Source organism: Aspergillus bombycis (genome assembly GCF_001792695.1).
Source record: "Aspergillus bombycis strain NRRL26010 chromosome Unknown contig00028, whole genome shotgun sequence".
Taxonomy (NCBI): domain Eukaryota; kingdom Fungi; phylum Ascomycota; class Eurotiomycetes; order Eurotiales; family Aspergillaceae; genus Aspergillus; species Aspergillus bombycis.
The window spans coordinates 205675-220540 of NW_019170030.1; the positions used below are offsets into that span (position 1 = coordinate 205675).

The 14866-nt window shown below is 47.7% G+C and overlaps 4 protein-coding genes across 4 annotated transcripts; 2 read left to right on the forward strand and 2 right to left on the reverse strand.

Annotated features, from left to right (window-relative positions):
* Nucleotides 1-2530: 2530 nt before the first annotated feature.
* On the reverse strand, nucleotides 2531-4768 carry ABOM_005026 (uncharacterized protein; the record flags this gene model as incomplete). Its single annotated transcript, XM_022532155.1, has 8 exons — nucleotides 2531-3086; nucleotides 3151-3273; nucleotides 3330-3582; nucleotides 3638-3986; nucleotides 4061-4113; nucleotides 4161-4378; nucleotides 4426-4676; nucleotides 4751-4768. 8 exons carry the CDS (start codon nucleotides 4766-4768, stop codon nucleotides 2531-2533), a joined length of 1821 nt encoding a protein of 606 aa, XP_022390520.1.
* A 588-nt stretch (nucleotides 4769-5356) lies between these two features.
* ABOM_005027 (uncharacterized protein) lies at nucleotides 5357-6835 on the forward strand (the record flags this gene model as incomplete). Its single annotated transcript, XM_022532156.1, has 5 exons — nucleotides 5357-5570; nucleotides 5629-5985; nucleotides 6050-6407; nucleotides 6471-6787; nucleotides 6831-6835. 5 exons carry the CDS (start codon nucleotides 5357-5359, stop codon nucleotides 6833-6835), a joined length of 1251 nt encoding a protein of 416 aa, XP_022390521.1.
* A 1206-nt stretch (nucleotides 6836-8041) lies between these two features.
* Nucleotides 8042-9702, forward strand: ABOM_005028 (MFS transporter; the record flags this gene model as incomplete). The annotated part of the gene is made up of 2 exons (XM_022532157.1): nucleotides 8042-8748; nucleotides 8802-9702. 2 exons carry the CDS (start codon nucleotides 8042-8044, stop codon nucleotides 9700-9702), a joined length of 1608 nt encoding a protein of 535 aa, XP_022390524.1.
* A 4791-nt stretch (nucleotides 9703-14493) lies between these two features.
* ABOM_005029 (uncharacterized protein) lies at nucleotides 14494-14866 on the reverse strand (the record flags this gene model as incomplete). Its single annotated transcript, XM_022532158.1, has 3 exons — nucleotides 14494-14550; nucleotides 14598-14729; nucleotides 14798-14866. The coding sequence occupies 3 exons, from the start codon at nucleotides 14864-14866 to the stop codon at nucleotides 14494-14496; spliced, it is 258 nt and encodes an 85-aa protein (XP_022390542.1).

Below are 14866 nucleotides of genomic sequence, written 5' to 3' on the forward strand. Positions count from 1 at the left end.
GGAGACCGGAACGGCTCCAGAAGAACAATCCAAGATTTTGTAAATCAAGGGAAGATGATCAGAAATAACATCTGAGAATTGTGGAGGCTCCAGAGGACCAATAGATGAGGGTATGCTCCATGTTTGGGGAGAGGTTCCACCAGTACTAGTGGCATCCGTCGGCCACTGATGCATTGGAAACGGGGTCATGACCGGGAGGCCGGATGCAAGGCTGTGGCGTAGATCCAGAAACAAAACAGCGTTCCAGAGCTCTCTGTTAGCGGTAGCCGCCAGTGTACGGGTGCCATCCCCTGCTGCATGTAACCCCGATGAGATAGCTAAGCGGACAATCAGCCCCGTAACAGGCCAAAGGCCGTCGGACTCGACACAGAGCAAGCTGTTCAATTGCCGGAAGATCACTAGCAGGCACAACGTACGAATGTTATCGCTAGTCGGTTGCGCCATGTACGGTGTACGTCTCAAACAAGAATGTGCAACTTCATAGAGTCGATTTGGCAGTTGCTCTGTTGATCCATCTGCCGAACTGGATGACTGATGGATGAGACTTCCAAGAGCCAGAGTGGCAAACAATTTGGCTAGCCACGAATCACTGGCCGCACCTGGTCGTACCCAGAATGACGATACCTCGTCGGAAAAGGAAGGCGCATGCAATACGTGGTGAGACGGCTCAATGACATTAAGGTAACATCTAATGAATGTGTCCGCCATGTGGCGCGGAGGCACATTGGAAAGAAGCGTCCTGCGTGACATTCGCTGAAGGCTATCACGTCCAGCGAAAAAGCTTGTATCTCCAGATGTCTCTTTCTGTTGGTGGTCGCTTCTCTCATCACCACGCCCAGCGTAGTGGTTTAACAAACTCTCGACCTGTAGTCTCTTGTTAGGAAACCGCTTCGCAAGTAGGATATATTGTAATACGTTTTCAAGCACCACGTTCCAATGATTGTCTATATGGAAATTCTGCTTCCACATGGGGAGATGGAGCCTCGACATTTGATATGCTGAACTCTGCTGTCCAGCAGTAGCCGTTGAATATGTGCAGGCATCCCCTTTCCCTGCTTTTACACAACGCTGACAAGGGGTTTTTCGGTCGCATTTAACTTTCGACTGTCGACAACGGATGCAGGAGCTAGACATTCGGCTAGTCTCGATTTCCTGGAGCAATTGCCCGCCGATATTAGTGCATGAATGACGTGTATGCACCACGCCGGATTCATTCCCGCTTACCTTCCGGCATGAGTCGACTTCTAGGTTATAGCGGCCAATGTCACTTCCATCTCGCTCAGTGTGGGAACACAATTGGAATGGAATCGACGGGACCTCGTGCGTGACTGATGAGCTTTGGTGATCTAGAGAGGGTATGCCGACAGTGGTGAAGCTGTGCCGGTGAGAACATTCACGCGATAGGGGCGAGATATAGACACAGTTAAGCCCTTTTCGCAGGCACCTCAGACATGTGGGTTTGGTATTATCACACCCTGCTTTGGATAGGCGACATTGTCGGCAGGCATTCATTGATCGTTGTCGAGGCATATACGGAAACGTTTGATTCTGCTTTCATGAGGTGGGTGGAGGAAAAGGACGGGTGATGATTAAGGCACAGTGAGCAAACGAAAAGCTGGGTTTGCTCTGCTAACATAATCTGACGGACCCTTCACGTGCTTTTGAATAGTAACTGGATCATAAAGCATTAGGGCTGCATACGACCGCAGGCTGTGAAAAGCCTGAGAACTCTATCAAATCCAATCACACCGCAAAAATCTCCTCACCATTCTTTTGGGAACCCGACACAGCATGATACTGGGGAGAAAACGAAAGGTAAGCATTTCCAAGTCTCTCAATCCGTCTCACTCAGCTTCCTCTGCGAGGCAAGATGGCAGCGATGCGTAACGGGCGGGGAGCGAATGCGTTCGACGACGCATCTGGCCCTCCCGCATCGTTGACAGGGACTGAGAGCATATCGGCATCGCAAGGGAAATCCGAACCAGACTAGAAACTTACGCTCGTCCTCTTTACAATTTGAGTACGGGGGAGCTGGGACAGTTGCTACGAGAAATCAGTCGGTCATCAAGCTTATACGATCCGATTATGCTTATATCGCGTCATGTTCGATCCCTTCTCTGACTTGGGCAACGTGCGACAACCCAAGAAGCTGATTCAAATCTACAGCCGGCAATGAAGGCCGTTGCACGATGCGGGAGAGTATCTCAGGATTCCGTTGCTGATGTTGGTTGTGACAAGGTCCGAGTACAGTATTCATAGTATCTCAAAAAGATGTACCGTGCCATTGTGAGTATTCCATATAGTCAAAAAGCGCAAAGCTTGTTCTGAGGAGCAAATAAGATCCCTACGCCGTAGAAAATCTACGATCACGATACAGGTTATCGTAGTATTCTCTCCGCTTCTGCTTCGCGACGAGCGGCGATCAATTGATTCTAGGACCTCCGGACAATCCAACAGCACTTGCTTGGAGGCGGCAGTAACGTAGTATGCGGTCAACTAGGAGTGTTCGCAGACATCTTTCGCGCACATTCTAATAAATAGTCCCTTTCGTCTGTTTCATCCCCTTCACCTGAGTGTCCTTCCAGAGTAGTACCCCGCCGAGCACAAGGGGAACGAAGCATGTACCCGCAATGAGCAGCCGGCGCTGAACGTCGCCATAGGCGTGTACGATCGCATCCCGGGTTGGGCTACCCCAAGGATATTGAAGCTGCTGGACGATGCTGCCGTATATGATCGGGAGCATGTCTAGGTCCGTGGCCGGTAAATAGATCATCAAATATCGGGGCATCAGATTCGTCCAGATCGCAGTGGCAATCGTCGATCCAATGGCTGCACCCAGGGAGGAAAAAAGACCAATCAAGGCTGTTACGACCGCCACTTCCTCGTGGTTGACCACAGCTTGGGCGGCCATGCGCTGGGCCGCTAACAGGGTACTTCCAGCGACACCATTCAAGATCTGACACATAACCACATATCCAATGGGTGTCCCAGCAGCTCGGAAGTAAATGAGAAGGCCAGTACCAAGAAGCATCAAGGGTACCGCGCAGACCCCAAGCCATTTGAACCGGCCGCTTTTCTGAATGAGTCTGAATGGATCGTGGCCTGGATTAGCATAAAGGATTCTCTTTCCGCGTGGCTTGCCCCACTTACAGCCCCGTCATGACCGCCCAGAAGCAAGACATTAGCGTGTAAGCATCCAACACATAGCCTGCATGCTGGACACTTAGCCTATGAACCACCTGGAGATAAGATATGAGATACGACGCCCAACAGCTACGCGTGTTAGTCAACATTGAATGGTGTCAGAAGAGGGTAGATACTGGGCCTACTAGAAACTGATAAATTGGCCGCAGGCAACCACGCAGGCACCGATCACACTTCGATCCGTGAGGAATCGGAAGGGGAGTAGCGTGGCAGGAGCCATCCATTTCTCCCATGCGGCGAAAGCAATCAAGAATATGACTCCGAGAACTAACATCGCAACGATGTAACCGGTCCGCCAGCCGTCGGGGGCTCGTGCGGCCAAACTGAGCGGCAAAAGCAGAAGCACAAAGCCGGCCATGAGAAGCAGCATGCCCATTACTATAGTTGAATCAGCTTCAGAAGACGCATGGGAGAAATGAACTGCTGTGCTTACAATCCAAGGACTTGCAGTGCGTCTTCAACGAATGCCAATGGCTGTGGTTTTCTGGTGAGGGAGTTTCTACGACACGGGCGATGGTCGCGGCCTTGTGCTGGTTGTGCAAAAATAGTAGCACAATAGGCGCCGCAAAGATGGGTGTTGTTATGACAAACATACCGTATGCCCATCGGAAGCTGCTGTGATCTAGAAACCACTGAGCAATTGGAGGGCCGGCAAAGGCCGTACCCAAGTATGGTGTTTGTGATATTCCCAGAATCACGGAGCGACTGAGTAAGGAGGTCGCATCCGCAATGAAAATACTTATAATGTACTCCAATCCATTGTATCCCACCCAGTATAGCACCTACAAGGTGTCAGACTTCCATCCATGAAGTACGAAAACAGCCATTAACATCGGGAAATTTGCCGAGAACTTACCTGCGCAGCTGCGTACACTTGGACATTACGACATGCCGCCATCATGGCCAATCCTCTCTCAGCATCAGAGTGGTGCTCCCAAACCTCGAGGAGAACTTACCGATGGTACAACAAACAGTCATGACTGAGAATCCTTCGGTTCGACCCCAAAGATCAAGAACCTTAGCGATCGGTAGGTTGGAAACACCCCCGATAACGCCAGCAATCACTTGTGTCGTTGCAGTGAGGGAGTGGAGTTCAAAGGATGAGGTGACATAAGGAGCTAGGTTGGTAGTGACTTCTTGCTGCAAGGACACCGCAAAGAGAAAGATATAAAAGCTGGTGTGCATTAGTAGATTACAGAAGAGCGATGACTTTCATCTTACAGGATCATAGCAACCGTCAATGCTCTTTTGGACCAAACTGAAGTTACCGCCTCGACAGTTCTGACACCGTGCGGCAAATCAATCCTGAGCGAACTCTCTGCGCCTTCGTCATAAACTGGGTTGTGTATGGAAGCTGCGGCTGAAGCAGTGATGCCCGGCTGGCCCAGTTTCTGCACTTGAGCACTGCTGTATTCGTCCTGCGTGGTAGTGTTCATGATGAGAGCTGCTGGTTTCTCTGAAAGTAAACTGGCCTATCAATCGTATTTTGCCGTGGAAAATGCCTGCCTCTGTGGCGGATCAATGATCAAGATGCTCCAATGTTTACTGGGGGTCCAAGACCCATACTTTATATGTTTACTTGAGAGGAAGAGGTCATAAGCTACTAGCTCTAATGTGGGTAGTCTATTCTTTCCTCGGCCAGTTTCTCTGGGTGGGAATGGGACAGTGAGTAACCAGCCAGTACGATTACTGACGCATCAAGACACGTCGTGTACCCAGTTTAGTTTTATTCTTTCGTTGAGCGGATCAGATAAGATAGTATGATTAGAGTGGGGGGGAATGGAGGCGTTGCCGGTCTTTATCCAATAGGAGTCACACATCGGGGTGGGTACGCCGGGAGTCACGACAAGCCCCGAGACTCAGGGCTTGGTATGGGTCCATTATTGTCCCATCCGTACACCAGACTAGCCTAGACTAATCGGAATAAATATGCGCAAAATTATATCGGTATGGATCCACCGGAAACAGTGTTGACCCCGAGATTCCGAATTGGTGGAGGTATTGACCCGGTTTCGCCCCGAGCATGAGAACATATTTTGCAGCACTACGGCGAAATCTGTTCTGTTACATCCTATATCACATTGGGGTACCCCTTGTGATTCTTCTTCTCCGTGGAACTCATATTTTTCAGGGAATTCAAAACAATCTAAACATGCTGGGCCACCTTCGAATGCAGTCCACCACAAGCAGAGCACCACATGTGGTGGTGATAGGTGGCTCATATGCCGGACTTGCCGCGATACAAAATATGATCAGAATGATACAGGCTCGGGAGTTACTTCCATCGCCAATTCCACAAAAAGCACCAGAAGTGCTCCCAACTATCAAACCGAAGATCACCTTGATTGACAGACGGGATGGATTCTGTTCGTGTCTCCAGCTCTCTTTAAGGTACTAGCAGTCTAACGAACTCCGCGTTTATAGTCCATACAATGGGAGCGCCACAGGCCTTAGCCGTCCGAGGATACGCTGAGCGCGCCTGGAAGGGCTACGCGGACTGCAGCAGCCTCAAACGGGCAGGAGTTGAATTTATCCAGGGACAAGTCGCCAGTGTCGACATCTTGCATAGGGTGGTGAAATATCAGACCTTGGCCGGCTCACCTACCGAAAAATCCGTCAATACTGAGATACACTACGACTACCTCGTTGCAGCGTCGGGTCTCAATCGACCTTGGCCAATTGTTCCGTTTCATCACACAAAACACGCATACTTGGAAGACATTGAGGGGCAAAGAACAGATCTAGAACAAGTGAAAGGCGCTATTGTTATTGTTGGAGGCGGTAGGCAGTTCGAATGTTCTCATCTCATTCAAGTTGTTTAACGCTGATATAAACATACTATTAGGCGCTGTTGGTATTGAGACAGCCGCAGAGATCGCACAGGCGTATCCGCGTAAACGAGTTATTCTTGTTCACTCTCGGTCGGACCTATTGTCGTCCGAGCCTCTGCCGGTGGATTACAAACAACAGGTGTGGCAACTGCTGTGTCAGGCTAATGTTGAAGTGCAGCTGGAACGACGGGTCGTTGGTCATGTTGTTGTATTGGAAAATACAAAAGAACAATTTGATCGTTTGTTCCTATCTACAGGAGAAGTTCTGGACGCGGGCAAGGTGATATTTTGCACCGCAAAACCCTCTCCAAACACACAGTTTCTCCCGATGGACTGCTTGAACGAGCTGGGCTTTGTGAAGATCAAAGCAGAGTAAGTGAATGTATTTTGACTGGCGGCCACGGCCGCAGCTTTGACAGATGCTCACAAGTGCAGCCTTTCCCTTGCTGTCGATATTCCCAACGCCGATTTCCATCTTGCAATTGGAGACATTGCAGCGTGGGATGGGATGAAAAGCGTGGGTGCCGCTTTGTTCATGGGCCAATGCGCCGCCATCAATGTCATCGGTCGCATGGGCATCGATACTCGGTCAAGCGTGGCATCCAATTTTGTCCCGGCAATGCTTCCATCGTTTCCACTCATCATGAATCTTGCGATTGGGGGAAATGCTGCAACGTTGGGGCCAGATGGCTTAGTCACGAGCGGCGAAGGGATCCACGAAACATTCTTTGGCAATGACCTGGGCCTCAAAAGTAAGCATCTGACTCACTATCCTCCGTTTGGAAACGCTGACAGCGTGAAGGAATCCATCATCTTCTGGGACTGTGGACTGAAGACAAGTAAATGCCAAGAAACAAAAAGAAATTACTCACTAGCGAGATCTCTCCTCAATGATTAAACCCGTCATCTTGAATGATGAAGAGCCATGCTCCTCGCACTTTGTAGCTCAAGTATCAGGTCATCTAGTAGGCCAAGTTGCGTCTAATTCAACAGCCCGTGTTGGAATGTGGAGCTATTTTAGTACCTCATGGCCAACCTTTTTTTGGGGGGGAGGATGACTATCTCAATAGAGCCATTATTACCAGCATTGGTCGACACCACAATAGTTCGTGGTTTTTTCCCACTCCTGGCGTGTCAGCTGGTTCCCACTATGGATGCTTTAGCACATCGTGGCACAATTAATATTCCTTCTCACACAAGGAACATGGGCACTTCAGGCCTATAGCAATGTGTCGCTTTGTAGTGTGTAATCGGAGGTTCATGCAATGCTCTAGTTCCTCTAGCCCCAAGCAGAATACATAGCATTTTCTATACGAAAGGACTGGTGCTCAGGAGTACTTTAGGTACCCCCTGGAATGTGCCGATCCTCGGTGGTTATAACAGACGAGTTGCGAAGCAGATACATATACAATATAAACACAAGCACGAATTCATGTACAATCGTCCACTTGCTAGCGTTAAGTTCCCCCCACCGGGTCTCGACAATGATTTTTTTGATCTGGGGCACAATGCCCCCATCTTGATATCGAGTCAGGGCTAGAGAAAGAAGCCATACGTTCTGATTGTCCCAGCCTAGATTTAATCAAGTTGTCTATTATGACAAACTTGGTACACTGCTGTAGGCCATGTTGAATATTAGTCAATACGTCGAATCATCAGGTCGACAGTATCTATACGTCAGCGCCTGTTGGGTAATAATGGGATCGTTAGCCAGAAATGCAACCTTGAGTTGCTCACGGACACTTCTTTGCCAAATCCTCAAAATCGCTCGGCTCATTTCGGCTCGACAATGTCGGAAATCTCATGCAGCCCCGATTTGGCGTCGACCGGCGAGACATGACAGCCGCTATAGCCGATTGCGCTTCTGACCGTCTCGCCGGTAAACTATTTAACTAGCTGGAACATGTCGGTCAGATGTTTCCCGCCTGGTGAGTCTGTTGTCTCTGGTTTGGAATAGCCATACCTCCTTGAACACCCATCTTCCTACCCCGGTGGTACCCCTAACAATGTCAACTGGGAAAGTCGATAATGTGATGGAGATAAACGCCCCCGCGCATGTTCCTGAATGCATCGAAGCACTACATGGGGACGGATTCCAAGAACATGGAGACAGTCATCCATCCTCAGTCCCAATGGACGAGGAAGAAGAATTCATATGGGTCCAATGGCAGGGTCCGGATGACCCCGAAAATCCCCAGAATTTCAAGTTCGCGCGCAAATGCCTCATCACCTGGAGTCTATCTATGATGACTTTATGTGTGACGTTTGCCAGTAGTGTGTTCAGTGAAGCGACCAGCGTTACCGCAGAAGAGTTCCATGTGGGAACTGAAGTGATGGCTTTGGGGACCAGCCTACCCATCTTCGTAAGCCCGCCTGATATCTCGCAGGTCGTCAGATGCTCTGCAGATGCTTACCGCCAACAGGGATTTGCTATCAGTACACTTGTATGGGGGCCTTCCTCAGAGCTTTTCGGACGCACGCGCCCATTATTTGTGGGCTACGCTGCCTTCATCCTCGCCCAGCTTCTGGTCGCGCTGGGCCGAAGCATCGCGACAATCCTCATTGGCCGATTTTTCGTTGGGTTCTTCGGCTGCGCTCCCCTCTCCATCGTTGGCGGTGCGATGGTCGACATCTGGGACCCTGTAGCCAGAGGGGTCACCATTGCGCTTTTCTCCATCGCGAGCTTCGCCGGTCCAACCTTTGGCCCGGTACTGTAAGTTATACTATCCTGTATAATATCCATCAGCAGGCTCACCATCGCAATAGAGGGGGATTCATTGTCGATTCCTATCTTGGATGGCGTTGGACGGCCTGGATCACCATGATCGGCGCCGGAACCTTCGGGGTCGCCTCCTTCTTGATAGTACCTGAAACATACAGTCCTGTTCTCTTGCAGCGTCGCGCGGCCGGTCTACGCCGTGATACAGGGAATCCGCTCTTCCTCGCCTCGCTAGACGCGCATCGGCCGTCGTGGCGGGGAATGATCACCAAATATGTCTTCCGCCCTATCAAGATGCTCCTGCTGGAGCCAATTCTGGTCTGTTTAACAATCTACATTTCCCTCGTCTATGGCATTCTCTACCTTTTCTTTGAGTCATACCCAGTAGCCTTTACCGAGGTCCGCGAGTGGAGAGAACTCGGCGTCGCTGCGCTCCCGTTCCTGGGGATAGCAGTTGGCATCTTGTGCGGGGGCTGCCTGATCATCATGTTCACCAAAACCCGCTTCGCTCGACAGCTGCAAAGGCACGGATACGTCATCCCAGAGGAACGCTTACCGCCGATGATGATTGCGGCGGTTCTTCTGCCTGCCGGCCTGTTTTGGTTTGGCTGGACCTCTGATCCAGCTGTCCCTTGGGGCATACAAGTGATAGCCGGGATTCCCATCGGTTGTGGTATTCTAGTGATCTTCATGCAGGGACTCAACTACCTTGTGGACGTCTATTTGCCGTACGCAAACTCCGCCATGGCAGCAAACACGCTGGTTCGATGCAGCTTGGGGGGCGCCTTTCCCCTTTTTGCCACCCAGATGTACCACAAGTTGGGTGTTGCCTGGGCCAGTAGTCTGCTGGGGTTCTTGACCATCGCAATGATCCCGATCCCGATCCTTCTATTTGTTTATGGGAAAAGAGTTCGCTCTCTTAGCCGATTCTCCATGGGAGACGACTAGCAATGTGAAGACCGGAAGAGACGGTACGGTCCATTTCCCGAATAGTTTACGAACTATAAGTGTATAGCACTACCGCATTCAGTGTGGTGATATCACTTGCCAGTTTCCGGATGCTACACCTTTCGCGCATTGAACGGGATGACCCACGAGCTCTGCATTCTTCATGGTGCGGTGATCCGAAGCGAATATTGCATGGTTGGAAAATGAATCTTAGTTTTCTTATGGAGGCCTATAGCGGCTACTCCACAACACTCCTTGTTAAGTCCACTTATTTCTTTCTACAGAAGATATTTAATTTTTAATATAGTAAGCATATACTTAGGTTATATATTTAAAAAAGATAGTTCATTATATTGCAATTATATAAGTAATATTTTTAATATTAATATAGCTAGCTATAAATATATATAAAGATACCATGGTTGATTTAGTATTAACCTCACCATCTTTATTAACTATAACGTAATTTAAGGGCGAGCGGCGATCCTGACCACATACTGCGCTGTAGACGAAGCCACACGGTAAATATAGTAAGTAGTATTGGGGATAATTAATTCTTTTACATGACGGCAGGGTGACCAGGGTCAGGCATTTGATCATGGCTATTATCAGATAATATAGGTTTCATTCATCTACTGGATTGAGGATTTGTTACCTATGGTCGAAGAGACATAAGATATTTGCCTTGACAGTCTTTCGAGATCTTATTAGGAAATAAATACCGGTTTCCTACAATTCTCCCACTTTGAGTGGCTTTTCGAAACTTCGATTCAATTGACGAGAATATCTCAGTAGAGGAATTCATGCTCCTAGTCAGTTAAACAACCATCCTCATGCTACTCACTGTGTATAATACCATAGCCGTCTCTTAGGTCAGCAGATCTATCACGCACTTCGGTGTATTGGTCTGTCTTATCCTAATACATACTCCCACCCCAGTAGAAAGAAAACAAAGCTTTTTGATTTTTATATAATATCAGCTTGGGTATCCATTTAATCAAATAGTACAGTTTTCTTTATCTATCTAATCAGTTTCTATACTAGACAGATTCTCTATATTTATCTGTTATAATAATTTATTAGATTCTGAACTTTCTATATTTTTACTCTAAGATTCTATAATCTGTCTATCTTAATATAATCTATAATCTAACAGTTTATATTACATGCATAGCAGGAAAGAAATAGATAACCAAATAGTCGCAGTTGAGGCAGGGTACCTATGAGATCAAATACCAGTTCAGGGTCCTGGCCATGTCATCTTAGGCGCTTCTCATTAGCTAGATTTAGCGCTGAAGCTGTATCACCTTATTTCAGTGGGGTGACAATTGTATTCGCAGCACCCTTCTCGCGCTAGTATCACGGCTTTCATTTCAGGACTGGTTGAGATTATTCTACATACCAAAACAACGTACTCTAGACATGGGAGGACATTGATGCTTCCACCGCATGTTTATCCTGACTTGCTGACCCGCTTGCCTCCTTTGATCGACGACTGATTCCGTCACTCAGCATGGAAGACGCTGTAAAGATAGTGTATTTTTTTATATTTTTTCCATACACAGTAAAGAGTTATCCAATCAAAAATATGTCATCAAGCGAGCCATTTCGTACTATGACGTCCTACCAGATACTCGCATTACTAGTATTTATGTGCAAGTCGAGGTAATATCCGCATATCGGCACTGGATCGGCTATAGACTCTATATGCCGATCGAGATCAGCGACCGCGGGGTGTTGGTCCCCCCTCCACTAGTTGGCGGTGTGCTACTGTCATAACACCGAATTCCTCCGTAATTTAATTTCTGTCCCATTTTAGTTCTAGTATGAAACATCAAATCGGTATACATACAGGAGGGAGATGTAGATCTACTCCCGCTCTCTCCATATAATTAGATATATCATCGGGGAATGCTCAATCCGAGCAAAAGCTCGGCAATGCTACGTACGGACGTGGGGAAAGAACACGTCTGGGCTTGAACATGACTCGTATTCAGCTTGACGATCTCTGCAACGGCAGCGCAGAATGAAGTTTCATGATGTCATTAGTGAACTGTACGTCGTGAACTCGGCTCAGCCGCAGCTGAACGGTGGGGGGTCGACCAGAGATACGAGTAGCGGAGCAAAATAACACGCACAGCTCGTGCTGATGTCGCTTCGAAAATGTTGGAATATTTATATTCCTTTCTGGCGCCAATTTCTGAAAGCCATCTGTGGACATAAACCTTTCTCACAATATCAAAAATATCTTGCAAAAATGACTGTATATTCTCACCATAATACCGGACGGCCTTCATATTCACGGCTAATCTATCTTAATCAGGTCATCATTCGCTTTGAAGAACCCGAGACATTTGAGGAGCATGATGAAGTAGTTATAGAGTAAGTTCATACAAGGCTTTCCCAAGATGAATACAACGGCCCTTCTAATGACATTGCATTATAGTATCCTCGAAAGGAACGGCTTTCGAGAAGGCAGTTTCCCAGCCACCAGAAGCTTTCCTCCGATGTATATTATTCCAGAGTGAGTATTACAAGACTTTCTTTTTTCCTCTTCCAGGACGCGATCAGGGGCAGTCTGGAAAGAAACATCTTAATTTAAAGTCTTTGAATGATATCGTATTGAGTGACTAATCCATTTATCAGACTAGAAGACTCCGCCGTGCAGCAATTAAGAGATCTCTCAGGAGTGCATGTTGAAATCCAAGATGATGTTTAGAGCTGGCTGGTCCGGGGTGGGTTCTGGATTGACTTGGCCTCGAAATTCAACCCAGGAGAGCGCATTTATACATAAACGAAGCAAAATAACACATCTGTTTGACATACATTCCTGTCTGTCTCTGGAAGACATTGGTGCAAGTACTTATTGCGTGATAACACTAGTACAGCTAACTTGTTGTTACTTCCCCCGTCTTTCCATTATTCCCAGTTTTCTGGGTTGCTATATTTCTTCAGCAACAAGACCATGCTGAGGAACCCACTCCTACAGGTTTGGTCCCACTATAATAACCCCCCATTCTATTTATGGTACCTTTCTCGACACTATATCAGTATGAGCTGCCACAAGCTTTGGATGGAAATACTCATAAGAAAAAGGTTGGTTTGACACACATTCAATATGAATATCCGAAATAGCAATGAATACAACTGTGAATATCTTCTCTTTCACATATTGAGGAAGCAGAAAGATATTTTCCTTTGACACTGTAGACTTGTATAAATACCTACCACCTACTCTTTCTCCATAAGCTGGAAGGTTCCATTGAACATAAGTAATAAATCAAGCCTTGCCCTTGAATTCCTTGGCGCCAGTAATTATCCAGAAACATATCCTCCCCATTGAAACTACCGATAGCCCATCGCCAATGACTTTAATCCCCATTCTAAACTCGATTACTGTTGCAGGCTTCAGGCCCCTGAAACCTGGCAAGTCTCCGTTTACACTGGATATAACACAGGTTCGGGACTGGCCTCACGAGGGAAATCAAGGAGCCCCTAGAGCCATACTGTGGCAAGTATGAGGCCTTTATGCCGATTATACCTCGAGGCGGTTTTGGCTTGGCGGCCATTATGAACAATGAAGACGATGAGACATTGGAGCCCCTCTCGGATGTCCACTCAGATCACCGCTCGAATCCGTCGCAGAGGACCAGAAAGAAAAAGTACACAGCTGGCGATGAATTGAAGACGGATATATTCGAGAGTGCGAAATACCAAGACGTGAATGAAATGGGGCGCAGGGTCGTTTTGTCATCAACGCCATGCACCCCGTTGGCGAGATCGCCAATCTGCTGAAGTTAGACGTCTGTTTCGGCGACGCTCAATACGGTATAAACAGACGCCAGGGTGAGGCGAAGAAGGCAGAGAAGCGGAAATACGGAGCGCAGAAAAAAGGCAAGATGGACAGCAAGCTTGTCCCGGATCTCGTTCTAGTAGATAGCAAGACATGCCATTAGAGCATTGGGGTAGGTGAAGACGAGCTGGGCATTCACGCCCAAGAAGCATCAGTCATGGCATGACTTTATGTGCGACAAGCTGGGTGAGTAGCCATCTGTATATACGTATCTATATTCCATATACCAACTCTATGATACTATAGGTCAGCTTGCAAGGTATATGGACGATCAGTATGCTCGCTATGGATTTTTCACCATATACGAGCATACCTGTCTTCAAAGCCAGAAGATCTGGGTAGTACTCTATCAAACGACCCGAACCAATCATTTATACTTGGTGTGGGTAATGGTTGCTCGCGCCGAGGATCACTGCGGAGGATCGCCCTGAGGTTCTTGGTTCTTCCCCACGCAGTTATGTCCGAGTGGTATTTCCACCTCGGATTTACCTCTCCATGTTATATTGTCACGCAGATAGACCCGTAGGTCCCCCTCGATATCCTACGTGCTCCGCGTGTGTTACAAGAACCGAAGAAAGATGAGTGAAGTGGAAGGAAGGGTAGAAGGAGAGGGAGTAAACAAACTTGATGCCTCTTGACAAACCCTTGGTAGAAGAGATGTGACATCTCCTGCGCCCACATCAAGTAGCTTACCTTCAACCAGATTCGCACTAATTCCATGTTACAACAATTTGGATATACTCCTGACTCTACTTTAGAACCTTTTTCTCGGGCATAAAGAAGAATATGCATTCATGTGAAAAACATAGTACAAAACATAGGATGTTGAATCCAGGAATCAAGTACTTCGGCTCAAGCTACTCATGTCCCGACCATCTTCAGCCTATAGTCTCTGCTGTGTGGGAGGAAATTGGGCTATATTTATTAATGGCATTAGATCACTTAGGACAACCCCTGCCCTTTCCTGTACTGATGCTACAACAGTCCGCACCGTCCTACATTTGTCAGTAATAGATTGAGGTGGTAGGATCTTCAGACGTACGCATTTGACACCAAAGTTCGTGCAGAATTGTGCTGCGTATTCAGCCGTTTGGCAGAGTGTTTTCTGCGCCGGGCTATGCTGATTGAAACAGCCCTTGACATCATTCCAGCAACAGTCTTGTGATTGTTTGCACTTCATATAACCCTGTCAGTAGGATATTCGCCTCATTGATAAAGTCTGAATACTCAATTCAAACTTACAGCAGCTGCCATGCTTGAGAAGCCAAGAGCCAGAAGGAGGGTGGTTTGAACGATAGACGGGACCTGCAT